This window comes from Mytilus galloprovincialis, chromosome 1 (genome assembly GCF_965363235.1).
Source record: "Mytilus galloprovincialis chromosome 1, xbMytGall1.hap1.1, whole genome shotgun sequence".
Lineage (NCBI taxonomy): Eukaryota > Metazoa > Mollusca > Bivalvia > Mytilida > Mytilidae > Mytilus > Mytilus galloprovincialis.
In genome coordinates this window covers 101,298,570-101,321,075 of record NC_134838.1, presented here as the reverse complement: position 1 = coordinate 101,321,075, position 22,506 = coordinate 101,298,570, and the positions used below count along the sequence as shown (strand labels likewise).

General features: G+C 31.4%; 1 protein-coding gene across 2 annotated transcripts; it reads right to left on the bottom strand.

Moving 5' to 3' along the window:
• Nucleotides 1-645: 645 nt before the first annotated feature.
• Nucleotides 646-16,989, bottom strand: LOC143047439 (NAD kinase 2, mitochondrial-like). 2 transcript variants are annotated; one of them, XM_076220503.1, is made up of 9 exons: nucleotides 16,657-16,989; nucleotides 12,563-12,651; nucleotides 11,724-11,894; nucleotides 10,910-10,999; nucleotides 5,111-5,341; nucleotides 4,507-4,658; nucleotides 3,899-4,039; nucleotides 3,283-3,322; nucleotides 646-3,014 (listed from the first exon to the last, which is right to left on the bottom strand). In XM_076220503.1, the coding sequence occupies exons 1-9, from the start codon at nucleotides 16,864-16,866 to the stop codon at nucleotides 2,879-2,881; spliced, it is 1,260 nt and encodes a 419-aa protein (XP_076076618.1). In that variant the 5' UTR covers nucleotides 16,867-16,989; the 3' UTR covers nucleotides 646-2,878. The 2 variants fall into 2 exon arrangements, with proteins under 2 accessions (XP_076076618.1, XP_076076627.1); XM_076220512.1 differs by lacking the exon at nucleotides 10,910-10,999.
• Between the last annotated feature and the right edge of the window lie 5,517 nt (nucleotides 16,990-22,506).

Below are 22,506 nucleotides of genomic sequence, written 5' to 3'. Positions count from 1 at the left end.
ACTGATATGCTCATGTTAACTTCATGTTCATACAAGGACAACAGGTCAAGGTCAAGTTGACTGTGTGACATTTCTCACTACTGATGTGATGGATTTACAAGTTGTCACCAGAACAACTTGATTAAATCTCGTTTAATAGGTGTCAAACCAACCAATCAGCTTTCAGAACATACACCAATTAAACCAACCAGCATTGAGAACACAGAAAATTTAAGTAATCAACCTTGAGATTATTGTTAAAATTCCTCTATCAGACAAAACATAGAGCTTTTGATGTTGAAGTTTACCATACAAAATGTAGCAGGTAAAACATGAATCTAACTTTGATGAATCAGAAATATATTTGGACCATTTTGAGCCCTAGTTTTCTTGCCCATGAATTTGCATTAAAATTTGAGGGTGGATGTGCTTACTCTATGTCTACTGAAAGTTTAAAAAAAAAACAGATGATATTTTTAGTAAAAAGTGACTTCTGGAATATCATGTTTCACTACAAGATTTAAACATTGGTTGAAAATTAGCATACATAAAGGTGTTTTTAATTGGCAGTAATCTGTAAACAAGTAGGGCTGTATATCTCGATAAAATGTAACTAGTTGGTCTAGAACTAAAGGTTCATTAGGCAAACAAAACAAACACTCTGCAGACATATACTTTTTTTTAATTATTTCAATTATTAATTTCACTGATTATTATTGAAAGCTCTTTCCTTTAATAATCAATGACTAATTGGACAGGAATGTACATAAGGAATACCACAAACCAGAAATAGTTTCATGTATACTCAATTTCAAAATTCGTAAACTTTTAATAGTTATTTTAATTAAGAATCAAGAAAAAAGTCCAGTGAAGGGCAATTTGACATAGGCACTTCATAACTATCGTTATCTTTGTGATACAATTGACATGACTATTTTGCTGCAAAAATGGAAATCTTTCTTAATAATTCACAACTTTGCTAAAGATATGACAATGACAGTGGTTTGCAATAGAAATTATATCAGCACCACATTTTCTGAATTAAAAAAAATATAGCTTAAATATTCAAGTCATGTATATTTTCATTTAAATAGGTCCTAATCATTTCTAAACCATTTTGGCGATACAATTCATAAAACAGATGAGGTACTTTAGGTCTATAAATGATCGTCCTTAATTTTTTTTCTTGTACATTCATTTTAAGCCTTCATTTTAACGTAATTAATTAAAAAAATAACTCATGAATAATGCCAAAATTGCCTCATCAAAATATTTGTGTATACTAGCCATTTTTGTAGTAAAAAAACCTTATTAAAATTTCATGTCTGTTCTGAGAGGTAACATTTTTATTTCTGGTTTGTTCTTCGATCAAAATGAATGACCATTATTGTAATAGTTAATTTTAACACTGAGTTAACCCACTGCACACTGTACCATTAAGTACATGATTAATAAAATAGCATTATTTTATACAAATGTAATTCAAATTTTCTTATAAACATTGTAAATATATAGAAAACATTTCGGTATAAACAATAACAAACGTTTACAACTGTTGTTAAAACAAATCATTAACAATGATATTCCCCAAATCATAATAATAACTTTCAACAAAATTGTGCTAGAAAAAACAGTTAATTGATTATCCACGCTGTATCCCTTAATCTAGCAAAATTCAAAATCTTTTTTTGTTATCACATGTATAATATATTATATAATATCTGTTTAAACCACATCAAAAGAATTAATATGGACTCAAAAGTTGATTTTTATGAAAGGTTGTAAAAAATCTAATGTTAAATATCCAAACACACATTATATACCGTTCCACATAAAACACAATGGCAAAGTTCAAAAGAATTGAGTACTTATATTAAATAAGATGTTAAATTGAAGGTATTGTTCAGGAATCTTAAGTCTAAATGAACCATGAGACCCAAATGGTTATCAATCACACATTTCACTACAAAATGCAGAGAAAAATTTAGTCAGTCTATGTTTTGCTTGGGAGCCTGGTATTCAAGATCTTCAAGCATAAAAAACAACAAATAAGAAAACAAATTCTTTACATTTAGTAGTTAAAATGTTATTTGTATTTTTTGAATTGTTGTATCTTGTTCATACCCTACTTTTTCGATCTACTAACAAAATTTCACAAAACAAGGTTAATCTATGAAAAATAGAAAAATTATATATTAACACAAAACTTCACTTTTTTATATGAAAAAATAGTGACTGTTGCCCTATCAAACAATAAAATCGCTTTGGAATCTTAATATAACATTTTTATCAGATTAAAATTAATTCTTAAATCAATGAAAATCAAAACAGATCTAAAATTTAACGTAATACTGACAGACTAGTAACAATATCTTTGGCACTTATCTTCTGATACAAAATGAAGATCCAGGTGGTCTACAACTTAACTTTAAATATCATAAATAAAACTTTGCTAAAATACAATATTCAGCTAGCAAAAGAAACATAATTTTTCTGGCAAACAAAAAAAAACAATTGATTTATTCCATAATATACAAAACACTAACATGATTCAATTGACAATATTATTTTTTTGTCAACTTTGATCCCGTTCTGAGTTGTAAAGAGAAAAAGTGTTAAAACGCCTGATGCAATATTTGACATCATTTGTTCTTAATATTTTTGCCATAAGAAAGACTTCTAAAATGACTCGTTATATTTTGAATTTGGTTGTCTTTTTATTTTTATGTTGGTTTAATAATGTATACAATGAATACTAAAATAACTAGCAAGTACTGGTCATTAAGACTTACAAAAGTAATAAAATTGGACTAGGAATTTGACTGCATATTTGAGTAAATTTTGATTCCTGTCCTCCCAATGGACATAACATACAAAATATAAAAAATAAAACAGGAAACTAATCAAATTCAACACTTTTTAAGGCGTCTTCGTCATGAATTTCTAAGGTAGCAATAGCTCCATCATTGAACTTGTAAGAAAATCCACCATCTATAACTAGATGAGCATCCCACATTCTTGAACGGATCTGTATTCTGAAAAGGAAAATGTTAGTCAGTAATATTTGCTTTGTTTATATAAAAAATTAGAGTTTAAAGAATGACTTTTTTTGCAGAGATATTAGTCTGATTAAAACCAGCATTATCTACTAGCGTTTGTAGATTTATATGAGATTTTTTAAACTTAATTAAAGTGAAAATCTATAAATCCCTATTGTTTTTATTGTCCATCAATCGTTATATGGGATTATCTGAGTATGGGAGGTCTAAAAGACTCCAGCCAAAGTTCCTTACATTAACTTACCTTTTTGCCACCCCTTTGACACATGGAACACTGAATACATCTGAAAACAAATATTCAAGTCATAATTGAACATTTGCGATAATTTTTATTACATATCCAAAATTTGTCTCTCATGTTGTGTTTGAGGCTGTAGAAAGTTTTATTGCACTTTAAGTGTTTGCACTCTTATTTTTACAGATAAGAAAAATTTATTCTTCAGACAATTTCTCTTATGCGTATTACAAAATTTACAGCATACTTCACTCTACTTTATTAACATGTATGCTTACTGAATTGTTATGCAATTTATCTGAATGACAATAACATCTTGTTTCATTCCACCTTAGTAATATTTGGATTCATCTTTATTCTCAAAATGTTGATGCGATTCGAACTACTTTCTGGGTAATGTCTGTATTTAATTTTTACATAACAAAATAAGCTTAAATTGTCATTTTTGGTACACATCTTTAAAATGAAGAGTTTGGCTATGGCATCAAAATGATAATTTTTGCACTGCCATGGCCAAAATCAAATTACGGCACATCATTTAATTTCCTTTTCATTAAATTTTACACAGAATCACTCCCTCTAACTGTAAGAGGTGTCTTGTTTGATTGTACATTAATATGTTTACCATTCCTAATAGGATCCCTGATTGTGTAAGCCATTCGTGGTTCACTTGGGTCAAACACCAGTGATTCATTGAATTTCTTTGTGACTTCTCTGATTAATGCTGTATCCTCAACAGGAACTTTACAACTAGAAAGACTATTAGCTGCAATGACATCAAATTACTGTCAGAATACTTTCATTTACAATCATAGCATTAAAATAAATTTTGGTCTACAGTTTTCCTTATCTATCCAATTTGATACATGGGAAATTTTTCATCCATTCATACACAGGAGTCATAAAATAAAATTGAGAATGGATGCTTAGCTGGTTTTTTTTTGGACACTGGTTTTAATGTCCATTATTTGTTTTGACCTGAAGATAAAATAAGCTTGACATGCGTTGTCATTCATGTTGATTTAGAAATTAGGGTAAGAAAATATATGTTTTGGGTTGTATTTTTTGAGAATTTAAATTTCAGTTAAAATAAACCTGAAATGGTTATCTGAAATTTCTAAACTTCTATGAAGTTTTAGTTGATTGCTACATTTTCTAATGCTATGGTGCATAAGAACAATTTTCAGGGATATATACACTTTTCTTTTAACAAGTCCTAAAGTTAAAACTTACATATGCTGAGTATGTTCTGAACTGCATCTGTAGACAATTGATTTATATGGAAATGCCAGGAAGTAGAACCAGTTCCAGTACAAATTGTTATACCAGAGCTTTTCTCTTTCATATGTGGCTCATCATCAACCTTCATTTCATAATAAGAAACCCTATAAATGAATAAAATACAAGCAATAGAAATAAATATTTTGTTGATTAAAAAAATAAAATATTTCCTATTCAATGACACGTTTTTTTAAACAAATCAGCAAACATGGTTATGCTGAATACTGTTAGCTAGACTATATTGTATCAATTTATAATATATTTTGAAAGACTCCAGCAGTAAGATCAAACATAAATCATTGTTAATGCACTGTTTTTATAAATGACCAAAATAGAAAAATATCTTCAAAAATTTTCATACCAGTAATTTAACTCTCATTTCAACCTTTTTTTCATGCGTTGTTAGTAGTAGTCATCTACAAGATTATAACATGAAAGTTGAATGTCCCAAGATTGCAATTATGTAATTTAAATGAATTCATAAAATTCTGAATTCAGGTTTATTCAAATTCTAACAGGATGTTTTATTATACAAATTTCTAATTTATGCACATACCTAGATGAATGTGCTTCTCCAATAAAAACTTCATTAAGCGCCACAATAGGTAACACCTCAATATTTCCATTTTCATCACTATCTATAGGTTTTGAGCATTCTAATTTTTCATTCATGTGTTCTAAAAATCTATGTTCATGATAAAGCAATTGTTCTTCCTTTAATTCAGTAGGAAACAATTTTTCACTATGACCTGCAATTGTAATTCTTATTCTTTGTCGCTTCAACCACCTGAAAAGAAAAAAAACAAGAGTGCACACGCTGAAATGTCTCGCCTTCTATACTAATCATTGATATTATGTTGATAGTCCTAAGTATAAAGCTAAGCTTTATTACAACTGTCACATAAACTTAACATTAACCAAGATAACTAAACAAAGACCAATGAACCTTGAAAAAGAGGTCCAGATCAGATGAACCATGCCAGGCAGACAGGTACAGCTAACAATGCTTCTATACAACATATATAGTTGACACATTACTTATAGTTTAAGAAAAATAGACCAAAACACAAAAACTTAACACTGTGCAATGAACCGTGAAAATGAGGTCACGGTTAAATAAAACCTGCTCGACTGACATAAAGATCCGAAAATATTTCCATACACCAAATATAGTTGACCTATGGCATATAGCATTAGATAAAAAGACCAAAACTCAAAAACTTAACTTTGACCACTGAACCATGAAAATGAGGTCAAGGTCACATGACATCTGCCCGCTAGACATGTACACTTAACAATCATTCCATACAACAAATATAGTAGACCTATTGCATATGGTATGAGAAAAACAGACCAAAACACAAAAATTTAACTATAACCACTGAACCATGAAAATGAGGTCAAGGTCAGATGACACCTGCCAGTTGGACATGTACACCTTACAGTCCTTCCATACACCGAATATACTAGCCCTATTGCTTATAGTATCTGAGATATGGACTTGACCACCAAAACTTAACCTTGTTCACTGATCCATGAAATGAGGTCGAGGTCAAGTGAAAACTGTCTGACAGACACGAGGACCTTGCAAGGTACGCACATATCAAATATAGTTATCCTATTACTTATAATAAGAGAGAATTCAACATTACAAAAAATTTGAACTTTTTTTTCAAGTGGTCACTGAACCATGAAAATGAGGTCAAGGACATTGGACATGTGACTGGCGGAAACTTCGTAACATGAAGCATCTATATACAAAGTATGAAGCATCCAGGTCTTCCACCTTCTAAAATATAAAGCTTTTAAGAAGTGAGCTAACGCCGCCGCCGTAGCCGCCGCCGCCGCCGCCGCCGCCGCCGGATCACTATCCCTATGTCGAGCTTTCTGCAACAAAAGTTGCAGGCTCGACAAAAACATAATTATGTATGTGCCTGTAATTCAGTGGTTGTTGTTTGTTTATGTGTTACATATTTGTTTTTCGTTCGTTCATTTCTTTTTTTTTTTTTACATAAATAAGGCCGTTAGTTTTCTCGTTTGAATTGTTTTACATTGTCTTATCGGGGCCTTCTATAGCTGACTATGCGGTTTCGGCTTTGCTCATTGTTGAAGGCTGTACAGTGACCTATAGTTATTGTCTGTCATTTTGGTCTTTTGTGGATAGTTGTCTCATTGGCAATCATACCACATCTTCTTTTTTTATATAATTTGCTACATTTGAGCCGTTTCCAGAAGTTTGAATTTTGCTAGATCTACATAATCTACAAGGACTAGCAGAACAAATAAATGGTTAATAACTTTAATATACTCTTACTTACAAGTTTAAACATATTTTATTGTTTTAAATGCATTGGGCACACATTTTACTTTCAGAATAGCCCTCTGATAAATCATGTATTATATGTAGGGATGTCAACTCGGTGAAGATTTACTACTCCAGTACTCGTTGGCTTTACCGAGCAATACTCTAGTACTCACTCGGTAAAACATTAACAAAATGGAAATAAAAACATTCATTGTATGTGTTGTGGGTTGTTGACCATAAAACCCCGAACATTATTACCTAGGACTAGATAATAGTCCAAAGAATTTTATATCATAATTAATAACTTATTTACCCAGTGTACTAATTATGCAAACTGGCAATAATGTAATCAAGTAATTAATTAATTAATATCTATAGAAAAATGATTACTCAAACAGTATTTGGGAACCGTGAAAAAAAACCAACACATTTAATGATCAACAAGGGTGATGATTATAACTTACTAATGCCTTTAAGCATTTTCTGAGGGTCGATATCGGGTGCAACGAATCTTATTTAAAAAAATAAACATGTCTATTTTCTATGGGAACTCTGACTTCATGGCTTTATATTATGTTTTGTGTGCGTATTTTGTTTGAACTTGTTTTTTAAGGTTACTAACTACAGTACTTCTGATGAAAGTATATGCAGAGATGTTAGTATGCAGACATCAACAAAAATTGTGAGCCTTGTAAAATAGCTCTTGTTCATAGCCTACCTCGGTTTGGAGGCATTTTAAATGACCGTTAACCGCAAAAATTTGTATCGTATTTCATCATGTTTATTTTAAATCAAATTTTGATAATATTAAAATTCTTGGTAGGCGCTCTCAATTACAACATTTTTTGTTAAAGTTTGAGAAAGCAACAACATTCTAACAGTAAACAAATTAGTCGAGGATCATTTTGGTATTCGATACTTGGTACTACCGAGCGATACTTGAGTACTCGCTGACATCTCTAATTATATGTTTAGATAAAAGTCACAATAAATTCTTTAAACATGTATGTTAACAACAGAACTAAAGAGAGGTAAAGTAATCAAAGAGCAGATTGCTCTGAGGGATACGATTGCCATTGTTTTCATTGACACATGTATACATGTAGCTGGATAATATTATTTTCAAAACTAATTCAACTGCACATGTAAAATGTAATTTACGTAATCTGAATAGTTACAAAATAGCCAATCCCGGATACAAGTGTATGAACAATGTACTTATTGTGTTTTATTTTTGCACTACCAATTCAAAGTTTACTTTCCACAGCAGTCACTGAGACTCAGAGTGAGAGAAGGTATTATCACCTATTTTCCTACGTTAATTCTAGGAGGAACCCCATTCCTAACTCTTTAACTATTTTATTTCCTTTGGGTCAGTGGTCATGACTCCTTTCCGTACACATTCCTCAGTTTAAATTGCGATCGTTTTTAATATAATATGATGTTTATTGTCAGAACAGGTTAATTTTTCTTGACGTGTTGTATTCAGAATTGACGGAAGTTACTTCAAAACGATAATATGGAAGACTCCATTTCGACTGAAGGGGTGTTGTAGTTACACCTTTACGATGTGGACTACATTTATTTTAATTCAAATGATGCATATGATTTAAAATTATGCAACAACAATAACCCTCAATAGCAGACACATATAGAAACGATCCCATGAGTTTTAAAATAATCAATAGAGTGGGGAATCCAGAGCAACCATTCAATCTAATACCCCTTGAAGTCAAGAAAACTATATGCATGCGCATAATTACCTAAACAAACCCTGGAGCAAGTACTTATATTAAATCTTTATTAAATGACCTAGATGGTTCTTTATTTCTTTATGGAAGTACAATATCAAATATCAGTTTCATAACAGTGACATATAAGAAAAATTCAGTTCTTATATGACAGAAATAGATTTATCGGAATTCAGAGAACTCTCACATTTTTATCAAAACTGGGGAATTCCCTCTGACGTGTTTCTAAATTTATAATCAAACAGCTGAATAGCTCTGAGGGGAAAGACGGCCCTTGTTTCTATTTCATTTTTTATGGGGGGGGGTATCTTTTGATAGTCTTCATATAAAGAATGAAAAAAAGAACAGCTAGAACATGTGGAAGGTTGACACTATTGGAATCAATTGTTGTTTAATGTAATTTCGTTTCTTTAGTTTAGGATTCAATTAAGACCAATGGAAGAGATCTGCATCTTCTAAATCTAAACATACAATTAAAGTTGATACTTAATTATCTAAAATCCAACTAGTTGAATTCTGTCATTTAACAACAACTACAATTATTTTTGAAATCTTAATAGTGTACGACTGAACTGCAGGCTAGGGCCATTTTCTATTTTTTGTGACAGTACTCTTAAGATTTTAAATTTTTTTCTTAAGAAAGTTAGGACTGAAAAATCTATTCAGTTTTAAATTTCCATTGATAAAGTTCCCAGTTACATATCTCATCACAGGGATACAGGTACTAATAAAAATAACAATATGATTGATGTAAACTGTGTGAAGCTTGTTTCCAAATCCTACATTTTGAAATATTTGTAAAATTTCATGAATAAAGAGGTTTAAACTACAAAATGCAACATTTGTAATTTTTTTGGTAACTATTACAATGATTATGTTGGTACACAAAATTTAGTTTTAATGGAAGACTACTTATCATATACTAAATGCCACATTTTAAGTATTTATTTTAGTGGATAATTAGCTCATAAATTGAGGTGCTCCTGAATTGGAGGAAGATTCTCCAAACAGAGATTTACAGAAAAAAATGGAAAAGATCGTTTCTCTCCCCCATCTCATGTAGTCCCTCGGACTTCTTGTTCACCTACAAATTAAAGTTTTGCATGTTGATGTTTGAATCATCTACAGCAAACATCATTATGTTTAAATTTAACAAATACTATTTTTTAATAAGATGACAAAAAGTGCACCATCTTTGAGAATGATTTAAATAACCAGTGAAGGATATCCCTGCTTATGCATAGTGCGGCATTCCAACAATGACGTCACTATAAAATATAATGTAGGTTGGATATATTTAGAATATCTCGTCATACTGATTTTTCCGGATTGTAAAAGAAACGTAAATAGTGTAAAGGAGAGCTCAATATACGATAATTTCGAGAGAAACAGAAGGGAAATGTGTAAAAAAGGGTTTAAAGTCAATTTATTCATTTGTGTCTCCCCATCTCATCATTCTCAGTAAGATTTGTTGGGGGGTTTTCCACGCTATAAAAACAAAATGAATGATGTGAGGGAATGTCACTCTGGTCAACCCCATTGGGGATTGACGGCTTGAAGCCGTCTTCTCCAAAAACACTAAATATAAATACTGCTTAATTCTGATTTTCCGCGTTTTTAAAAACACGCATATTAGTTAAGGGAAATATCAAACATGAAAATTATGAAAAGAACATTATAGTAAAGTGTTTAAAGTTCAATCCCTTTGTTTGTTTTTACCTTTTAAAGCAAGACAATCATAAGAATCTGAGATGTTCCTTAATGTTTAGAATAAAACAATTGAAGTGAGGGCATGGCCCTGAGCCAATGGTACAAGTCTACAGATTGCTTGAAAGCAATCATATCCCAAAAATTATAAAGGGATTCTTGGAACTCAATGACTTGTCTGTGATTGCTGCTGTCAGTGAAATTATGTTACGATGTTGACTGCCATAAAATATGTCTATTAATATCAGTAACATATACATTTTTTTTTTACAAAATCTAATTTTTCAACTTCAGAATGATTGTACTGGAATTGTTATTTCACAATAAATGAAATGACTCTTTGCAAAAACTATCTTACTCTTCTTTTGTCGTTCTAGTATCTTCACTTTAACCTGAAGCGGGACAGACGGACAAACAAATGATAGGGTTAACAGAATGAAAAACATAATGCCTGTAAGTGGTGTCTAAAAACCTAGAAATTTAACAGAAAGTAGCATAACTTTAATTATAATTCTGGTCTTGCTCTATTCAGCTCAGATATATCTCTCTTTTTTTAATGCATTGGCATTGTTTGCCATGAAAGTAAAGATACCTGAAATCTCCATCCAGAAGACGTTTGATTGCAGCATCAAATTGACCGGCTGAGTACTTATCTTTGGGTAAACATAAACATCCAGCTGATCTGAAATGCAGGGATTGATTGAATAAATGGTATTTAAACATTGCACAATATCCCATCTAACATTAATATACATAGTACTTTCTACAATCTTTACAAAATAATCAATAAGTACTTCAATTTTCTGTGCTAATGAATTTGCTGGATAGTTCTATAAGGTGGTTATGGGCGTATCTTCATGACAAATAACGGTAATTTTTTTGGCCAAATGACGTAAACGGTCATTTTTGGTGCATGATAATAAAATGTACACATTCTTTTAGACAATAAAAAAATTGAATGATGTTGACAAATCATGATAATTTTTTTCAAAAAATAACGGTAACGATAATTATTTGAGACCTCTAACGAATCACGATAAGGATGTTTTGACAAATCACAGTTTAATTTTAATCAATTTGACGCTAATGCTAGCCGAATATAACCATTTGACACCTGACGGTAAAGGCCATTACTACCCTAGTCTATCTTATAAACAAAGGTGTAAAGTATGTATACATTTAAAAAATAATTCATGGGGGCTTGAATTTTTATTGAATTTACAACCAATTGGCCATTTATGCCAAATATGTTATCTTGAGGGATAGCCAGTCCTAGTTGCTACAGACCTGAGGTATTGTTAGTGATAATCAAAATTTAATTTAGAAAAGTGATCAACCTCAGACATTTCACTACCTTAACTGAGTATTTTATCCTTTCCCAAGTTTCATAAAATATGATCTTTTACCTATTTGGGTCAGAATTTAATCCTACCACCGGTTTATCTTGACCTCTAACTTTGTCAGCTGCTAACAGAAATGTCCCATCACCTCCAGCAGTGAATATAACATCTGCCCAACCAATCAGGTCATTATCTAGGTCAAACCTCTGTACTACTTTAGCTTCAATACCATTGTTTCTGAAACATACATTAATAACAAATCATGGTGTTTATTTTCAATCTATGAGTTTGACTGTCCCTCTTGTGTCTTTCGCAAAGTGTGGCATTTATCAGATGATGAACATTAGTCAACAGAGGATTATTCATTTTTAATAACCCAAGAAGCTTTACCATCACTTTTACTTAGTGAAATGATTTATGGGCCTTTGTGTGAATAATCATAGCTTTTACAACTTAAATAGTCAAGTTGCCATTAACACACACACACAACCTTTAATACATTTCTTTTTTTATCATAATCATTTTGTGTGTAAAAGAGCACTGAACATGACTTAAATAATTTGTTGACATGAAGTTTTCTTACAGAAATTTCAAAAGGGATGCATCCTTACACCAAATGATAAAATTGAGTGTCAAATTTTATTTGTATGATCATGATACAACAGACAGAACTTCAAAACATATGGCATCTGTATACATAAAATGAAGTCTACTACCTTCTGAAATATGAGGTGTTTAAATAATGAGGTAACACAGCAGCCATGCTGAATCACTTTCCCTTTGTCTCACTTTCACAAGTTGGACAAAAAATCATAGGTTTAAAGTGATGATTAGAACTATATTTTTACAACAATTATCAGAAATGCTGTTTATTATGAAAATAACTTCAAATATGGGGCATTTACCTTAATTCTCTCTCTATCAAGTCCACACAGCTGTAATGACGATTGTGTCTTTCTAACAATCCATCATAATCAGATCTCTTACTTTCTAACTGTTGGTAAATAAAGATTTAAATATTACAGCTTCACAAATTACAATTCAAAATAATTGAAAGAAGACAAATGTATAATGTATGAACTAGGTCTCTAAAAAGGAGATGTGTGGCCCTTAAATAAAATGTCTTTCAGACTGTCCTCTGATAATCACAATTAAATCCTGATTCTTATGGACATGTAGTTCAAGGAAACATTGCTTTGTTAACTTATTTAAATCATTACATGTATATTCTTTTAACAGATTTTTCAGAACAGTAAAATAAAGAAACAAGAGGCTCTCAAGAGCCTGAATCGCTCACCTTGATTTTTTGGCATTTATCTTTCGTATAAGAGTTTAACCCTTTAACCCCAATCCCGCCTGTAGGCGTGATGGCGACAACCATTCTTTGATGGCCTGTATGACCCTCCATACTTTTTTTGAACTGCCCCACCTGACCTGTCAGGATAGCAGGGACTTCAACCAAGCAGTTCATGGTCCATAAACTCTTCTCGGACGTCTGTTTATGAAAATATGGCACTTTGAAAGCCGTTTAAGAGTTCAAAATCGGAAAAACGTGAAAAGTAGCCAAAATCAAGTGGGGGTGGGCATCTTTTGATGGCCACTATGTAACTAGTAGTCATTGTAGGTATAAACTATTAAAGTGAATGCATGCATAGGTGATATAGGAACACAAAGAGGCCATAAGAGTATAATATGGCCAATAGGAAACTAGTCTGCAAAATCTAGGTCATCGCTTTGTCAAAAATCTGTATAAACAGACATTTAAGCAGACCTGACTTAACAATAATAATTCGCCAGCAAGACACTTAAGTCCCATATACTCCCAGTTAGCATGAATGGACTGCAGTAACTATAGGGTAATACTTGAATGACAAAGAAACACAGTCTGGTCAATGTTTACCTCTCAAGGTCGTTTTAAAATCGGAAAATAGACGGAAAATGACCATTTTTCCGTGGGGGTGGGTTCAAACCCACAAGAAAATTTGCCACCTCCCACTCCACCCCCACCCATGCCATCCGCCCCAAAATCTCAATATATACTAGTTTAATAGATGAGCATCAGTTACAGCATCAAGAGTCTGCTAATTTGCATATAATTTGCATATGAATGCAAATTTTCAGAATTGCCTGATTTTTCCAGAAACCTCATGGGGGCGAATGAGTTAAGTGTCCAATTTCATCTTTGTTTTTTAAACAAATTGTGTAAAATTGTCCTTAAAGGGCAATAACTCTTTAAGGGGTCAATTGACAATTTTGGCCATACAAACTTATTTGTAGATCTTACTGTGCTGAACATATTTGCTGTCTACAGTTTATCTTTATCATTAATACTATTCGAGATAATAACCAAAAACTGCAAAATTTCTTTAAAATTACCAATTTAGTGGCAGCAACCCAGCAATGGGCTATTAGATTCATCAGAAAATTTCAGGGCTGATAGAACTTTACCATATGAACACTTTTAGCCAATGTCAGATTTGCTCTAACTGCTTTGGTTTTTGAAATATAAGCCAAAAATTGCATTTTACCCCTATGTTCTATTTTTAACCATTGCGGCCATGTTTTTTTACGAAACAGAAAATAAAACACAAACTTTATTCTAAACACCCTAAGGATCATTTAGCTTAAGTTTAGTTGGAATTGGTTCAGTGGTTTCACAAAAGAGGATTTTTTAAAGTTAGAAAACATGACGAACAAATTGTGTAAAATTGTCTTTAAAGAACAAAAACTCTTTAAGGGGTCGATTGGCAATTTTGGTTATATAAACTTATTTGAAGATTTTACTTTGCTGTACATATTTGCTGTTTACAGTTAATCTTTCTCATTTATACTATTCAAGATAACCAAAAACTGCAAAATTTCCTTAAAATTACCAATTTTGTGGCAGCAACCCAACAATTGGTTATTAGATTCATCTGAAAATTCCAGAATTGATAGAATGTTACCTTTTATACACTTTAACCCAATGTCAGATTTGCTCTAACTGCTTTGGTTTTTGAGATATAAGCCAAAAACTGCATTTTACCCCTACATGTATGTTCTATTTTTAGCCATGGCGGCCATGTTTTTTGACGAAACAGAAAATAAAACACAAACTTTATTCTAGATACCCTAAGGATCATTCAGCTTAAGTTTGGTTGGAATTGATTCAGTTGTTTCAGAGGAGAAGATGTTTGAAATAGTTTACACCAGACGGATGATGACGACAACGGACGCCAAGTGATGGCTAAAGCTCACGGTTCCTTTGGAACAGTGAGCTAAAAATGTTAAACAGTTTTTTTTGTTTAAAAAAAACTGTTAACTTTTGACTCACAACTGCAATGTAAAAATATACTGAAAACAATCCTCTCACAAAAAGATATTTGACATAGAAATATCTTTTTTTACATTTTTTTGAAATAAGAAATATTTGGGAAGAGTTTTTTTTCATTATCTACATGTTTCAAAAAGAATTGATTGACTTTTTATATGCTTGACCTTTATATATATGCTATTTTGAACTCACAGCTTTTGTTTATGGGGTTTGAAAACTTTCAGAATGAGATGTTCAAAAATACAATTTAAAGTAGTATCGTACAATGAATGTATACAATTTTTCCTAATTTGTAGGATCAAAAATTCTAAAATATGACTTCAGTTCACCATCTTAAATTGACTCAAAGATTCAGTCTCAGTGTACTGTCTGTTTTCAAAACTAATGGCTATATAAAATGCATTTGATATGTTTAAGAACGATTCTATAAAAATGTTCAGAGGATATTATGATTATTCATCTATTAATTTCTACAAATATAGTCCAACCGATACAAATACAAATCTCCATACACATCACAGGGACCACCACTGGAGAAAAGTTTTAAAGTGTGGTACAAACAATGACAAAAGTAGCAACTGATTTGTAAATTCAAGAACAGGACGGACAGACAGATCGGTCAAAAACATTATACCCGACGCAGTGAATTGTGGGTGTATAAGAGAGATCCAAGGAAGTTTTTGATTCAATGTTGAGTTTGAAAAAGTGGTGCATTGTATCTTGTGACATTATATTATTCTGTGCAAACGCTTAATTTTTTTCACAGGCTAATTAATAAAATGTAATGATTTAATGAGACTTCTTTTGTAAAGTTGACAAGCACTGTTTTAGTTTGACGCCCTCATCCTGATAAAAAAACAACCTGAAAGGTGATAGCAAATTATATGAGACTTTCATACAAACGAGGTTTAGCTTGCTATAAAAACCTTGTTTAATCCACCATTTCTTCCATAAGGAAATTTCTTTGACACATCAGGAATATGAATGTTGTTTTCCATTCTTTTGATGGCTTAAAATAAGCCGCTTTGAGCTTTTGATTTTACCATTTGATTATGGACTTTTCGTTTTGAAATTTTCTTCGAGTTTGTTATTTTACTTTTAATCACCAATATGTTGCTGTTTTCAAGCAGATAATGATATATTGGCAGGTCACCTTATCATCATTGCAGCAATATTGATTAGGAGGCAGATTTTGGGATAGAGGAAAATATAGTAAGAAAGTACTTAGAAGTATGGGGAAAACCTTTTAATTAATGGCTATATAAGCTTTTCTCCAAGAAACTGTTCTGTTTCAATCTTTTCCTGTGGTTCTAAATGCAGTTCACCATCATTATGGAAATTTGCCCCCTATTTAATATGACTGCATTTACTGAGATATCGCCTATTCAATACTGTAAAATTCTGCCCGTTATCACGTTACATTGTGTGCAAAATAAAATAGGACCTAGTAAAAAAAAAACATCTCTTAACTAGAGTATTGAAGTTTGATAAATAATAAATTGCATTGCTAATGGAACTTTATGATTCAGTAATTATTAACTTTTCAAACTAAAAACGGATTGACTAGGGACGGAACAACTTGGGACGGATCAACTTGGCGTGTGATTGAATGGAAAGCTTCTCCATCTGTTTACTTTGAAGTTTGACAATTAATGTTTCTCATTTCTTTTTCGCAGTTTGGCTTACATGGTCTTTCAGTTGCTGTTCTGTAAAGTCGGGAAAAATACGTTTTTCAAATTCGTATCTTGTCACTTTAGACAAAACCACTGCAGTTTTGGGTTTAAATGGTGTTCTGTTTGGTAAACTAGATGTGCTGTTTGAACTTGAAGCTGCTGCTAAGTATGCTGAGGGATTTCTGTGTATAGGAATAAGTCTATGGAAAAGTCGATAGTGCATTTTTTTAACTTGACATTTTACTATGAAAGACTTAAAATGTCACTTTAGTCTATATGCTAGTAATGATAACTTTCACAATATCAAACTCGACCACAGCTCGCCACACGTTTGTTTATGGACGAATAGAGCCGGTTGGTCTTTTCACCACCGAACACCACCGCACACCACCGAACACCACCGAACACCCTAAAAAATGCCAACCACTAAGAAAAACATCGATTTTATACAATAAAATGATATGTAAGATCTAATAACACATTAATCCACATAATTTTATCAAATTTAAGATTGTTATGAGCATCATTTTTATGTGAAAGTTGATGATCAATAAAAAGGAAACGGTTTCCGGATTCATCACGATTATCCGGATATCATTCTGTGTGATTATAATTATATACTTGAAGCAAGGATTTGTATAGTTTGCTTCTATACAAATCCTTGCTTGTATAGTTATAAATTTGACCTAACTCTAATATGTAAAGTGTTATATTTAATGAAGATTAAGATATTAATATCTACATCAAACACAACTCCGCAAACCACCGCTATGGACACACCTCATATATTTTTCTTCATTCTGTCATCTTCTATGAAAAAGTTTTACCAATACTAAGAAAAGAGACAAGTATCAAAATCCCACCGATGCCAGAGATAGAGGATACTTGAACTGATTACTAATTATGATTTTTTTTTTTTTGAAAAGTGTTTATAGATAAGCACGAATCGAATTTATTCAATTATTGCTTTAATATCTTTATTCTCATAACCATTGCAGATACATAGTTACATAAGAGAGTGCAACATATGTACAAGAATATGCATCTATTTACAAAACATAATATATAATTATATAATACAGGGGTTTCAAAATAATATACATTTTAGCCGGGATCAGGACCCACATGTTTATTTATACACTCTATAAGCTTACAAAGTCTGTTTTAATCTGACTTTTTGTTTAGTTTTCTCATCCGTTTCCAAATTTTAGTGTATTAACGTTAACACGAGCCAAATAGTATGATAATTTTCAAATGTACATTCTAGCAGATAATGCAACTCGTCTCCAATGCTACCAAGATTACAAAGATGACATTTTCTATCATTTCAATAATACCTTCCTATATAGTTAAGATATCGAAATATTTTTCAAAATGTAATTCTTACTTAACAATTCTATAATATTCTGCTTGTGTATACTCTTGTAATTGTGTATTTCACAACTTGTAATCGCAACTTAAAAGCAGTTTTAACAATATATCGTTTCTATGTTTACTTTGTGTAGTTTATATGTTGTATGCCTAATAGTTGTTAAGACTTTGGTGAATAAAGATATTTGAAATGTATATGTTTTATGCAAATAAAGTATTCATTCAATATAAGTTTTGTTTAATTCATTTTTTTTGGAAAATGTTTTCAACTGCTCAATGGTAAACAATAGTATATGAGCCAGTCCATGCGAAAAGGTACAAAAAGTCCTTTTGGTAAACTTTACAGGACACGTTATCAAAGTTTGTTATAGTATTTTTGAAAAACGATTTTATCCGAAAAAAATTACATTAATGTAAACATTCATAAGATTGTCAATTTTATCCCGAATTTGTCAACTAAAGCAGAAAAAGACGTAGAAATATCTGAATTTTTGGTATTTGAGCAAGTGTAAAATCATTTGTTCCCCGGACTAATGCTATACCGACAAATTTATGACACTACAGAGACAAAAGTCAATAATTTCCGTCAGTTCTACAGGTTTAAAGAAAGTAAGACAACATTAAAACATGAGGGAAAATACAAAAACTATGACATCTTGTGTTTTAGAAATTGAAATTTAAGTTAAGTTAAGTTATTTAATATTAGTTAAGTTAAGTTATTTAATATTATATAAATCAACCTTAGTTGCACGGGATTCGAACCGTTGCCCGGTTTGATTGCATTGATATCCGCATCGTAAGCGAGAGCCTTATCCCCACTGCTACCGGGGTTAACATTATCAATTGGCAAATCAAGCCATTTAAACTGTACTTTGAAAATGATTGAAATATATGAAATAATTCACTAAAAATCTTGATAAAACTAAGGGGGGGGGGGGGTCTCAACACTCGCAGGTGCGTGTAGCTCACAGCTTGATGATATGAGGGAAAGTAAATGTGTTTTATAAATCACAAGTCTACTACCAATAATTATGCACACTTTTTCGAATTTCGTAAATTTTTCGTTTTTGTACCTTTTCGCATGGACTGGCTCATATAGGTGATATCGGCGAAAGTACCAAGCAAAGCCTATGTATAGTAAAAGAGTGATTTCGTCCTAACTTTTTAAAAAATCAACATATTTTAGATGTGTTTTTTGCAAACTAGATGTTTTGATAGATGCCAAATCCATTTGAAACATCAAATCGTTGCTAAAATTTTTGGAATATGGACTTTTTGCTGATTGGTGTATGGTTGCTAAGGGGAGAATTTTAGTTGCTAGGGATAATTATATGTCAATATTTGCATTAGATTATAACGTTGGATATGAAGTATTATAAGTATTTCGATATTTCATTGCTTTTTGGCAATTTCGATTTTTTTGTTTTTTTGTGATTTTGAAAATGATTATATGTTATGATCATTATTAAGAATAATTAATTTACACAATTATAAACATCAACAACCCACTAACGAGGTCTATTTTATATATTGAAAAGAACAGGTGGCTTATATAACTCAATCACGCTGTCAAAAGAAATGGAAATTAAAAAGAAGTCCTACATAACTTTTTGTTTTACTAGCAATGTCCCAAAAGAAGTCAATTGACATTTTTATGATGTTAGCGACGACTCAAATCTTGTGTTAGACAAAAGAAACGTGAAACCATAAAGTCTTGGAATCACAATTGCTTCCTGTAAATGCTATTGGATCATCTTTTACTTCCGATAAAAATAATTGGACAATATATTATTTCCTGTAAATATCATTGGTCAAATTCGCGATTGGCTCCAAAATCTAAATATATTGACCAAAAGGTATATATAGATAGAACAAGAAATAAATCCTAAAATTCTCACAAAATTTATTTAAAGTATTAAAGTTTATCTACAAAGTCAACATGCCAAAACGCAAAATTTCGTACCTAAAAAGGTCGGTTTTCTGGCCCTGTGGTGACTGCAGACAGAATTGCACCAAGAACTCAGTACAGTGTGACTCTTGCAATTCGTGGTACCACTATGACTGTCAACAGTTATCTTTACAAGACATCAATTTCTTGGTAACATCCAGCAGTTCTACGTTCTGTTGCCTGACTTGTTTGAGAGAAGAAGTAGGATCAACCTACTCTTATTCGTCTGGCTTACTTCGTCTTAATTTGGTAATTTAATTTTTTAATCTAAAAAAAATGTATTGTTAAATTGCTGAATTTTACTTTTAAATTTTTGATGATTAACATTGTTAATTTGATTAATTGGCTTAATTTATTTTCCAACTACGCGTGTCAATCTTTGTTAATTAATCTTTATATAGCACATGTATTTATTTATGAAAATCATTTCTCATTTATTTTGTAATTTTATGTTTCAATCTTGAATTACTTAAATTACTTAATACATTAATTTTTAGTATCTGGCTTAAATTTGATTAATCTGTTATCACCGACGCGTGTCAGGCTTTGTAAATTCAATATGCATATTCTTTATTGTTAATTGTGATCAATCATGATAAGTGATAGATTAACACAATAAACATAATTATCACCGACGCGTGTCTAGTTAATTCAACATGTATATAGCTCACTTATTTTTTTTACTGTTAATTGTGATTAATCATGATATAAAGCTGTATAGTGATTATTCACAATTAACAATAAAATAAAAAGTGTGCTATATTTGATTTTTTTTTTACGTATATTCATTTATATATATTTCTGATTTTGGCAAATCTTTTCGAAAAAAAGGTCCATTAATCCCTCCTACCTGTTCTGGCTTTATTTTATTTTTTTGGTGTTTAATTTGGAAAATGAATTATCAGTTATCAAGTGAAAAACAATGATAGATCTTTTTGAAAAATATTGATGGCCCTTAAAAGGACCTTTGTAACATCGTGTTGATGTCTTAGTCGAATTATTCTTCATCCTCATCGCTGCTTAATTCTGGTAAGCTGTCAAGGGCTTCTTCTATTTTTTGGTCCTCCATTTCGTCTGTCACCTTTAATTTTTTATACTGGTCACTTAGCAGATAGGTTTTATATGACAATCTCTTCAATTTTAACATGCACTCTTTTTGTTCGGTGTGATCTGTAATAGCATAGGCGGATTTAGAGGGGGGGCCCAGTGGGCCCGGGCCCCCCTTTTTGGGAAAAAATTTGGTTGCTTATATAGGGAATCATTGAAGCGTGACTGGAGCGGGCCCCCTCTTAGGTCAGTCAGTGGGCCCCCACTTATGAAAATTTCTGGATCCGCCACTGAATAGTGTACATTTTATCGCATATTTTGTAAAATTCGTCATTCAATAGACAGATCTCATTATAGAGTTTTACCAAAAGAGAAGCGTTGTTGGACATATCCATTATTTTTTGTAGACTAATGAAAAAACCTATTAAGTTTCGATATGTATCGCAAACAGTAGAATTTTGAGAAATATACGATAAAAGTGATTAGGCATTTTGAGTAATATAAAGACATTTTCACATTTCAATCAGGAACTAATTCCTATCAATCGTTAATGCCAATCATTCCAATTGTTAATGCCAATCATTCCAATTGTTAATGCCAATCATTCCAATTGTTAATGCCAATCATTCCAATTAATGCCCAACTGCATGAAGCCTTTTAATTGTGCATAATTCTAAGTAAATTAATTGTAAATGAACCAAGGAGAAAGAATAAAGACAAATCAGAGAAACTGTGGACAAACAATAATGCGGAAAGTATTAACCATGTTTTTAAGGTTGCAATTAAGTGGAAACCCCAGTCTACTCCAGAGTTAATAAAAAAACTTTATGACTGTGTGCTGGTACAGTTTGTACACCTCAGAGGATGTCTTCATGACCACGGAGACTATGCATTAATATTCACTGAAGCCCATTACAAGATCAGTGACCAAATTTGGAGATGTAAAACAGAACAAGAAAAATTGACAATTTTTGAAAATTTTCTCCTAGACAAGAAAAGAAAAAGAAAAATAACCATGATAAGTTCCTCCGATGGGAAATATTCTGTTGTAAACAAGGCCAAAAACATTGCCAAGAAACCTTGCCAAAGAAAACGGCCAGTAAACGAACGAACCCAAAAACGATAACCACCCTGCTTTATGTTGTAAATTATGTAAATCATGTATATATAGTCATTGATGTAATAAATAATTATATGAAAATATTTGTCACTTGTATTTGTTAGTAAGAATTTTAACAGAAAAAAGAAATCAATACCAAACAAAAAAGGATAGTAAGATATACACAAAATAAAAGTAATATATACACACAGAATATAGAAAAAGAATAAATTTTATTTACAATTATGGACTCCAAAGGGCATAAACATTACAACATCAATTATTTTCACAATACAGTACACACAATGACAAAAAAAAAAGAAGATTAAATATAAATAAGAACTATTTGGTTCTTAAAGAATATGTAGAATCAATAGAATGTAATCCGGAAAGTAGTG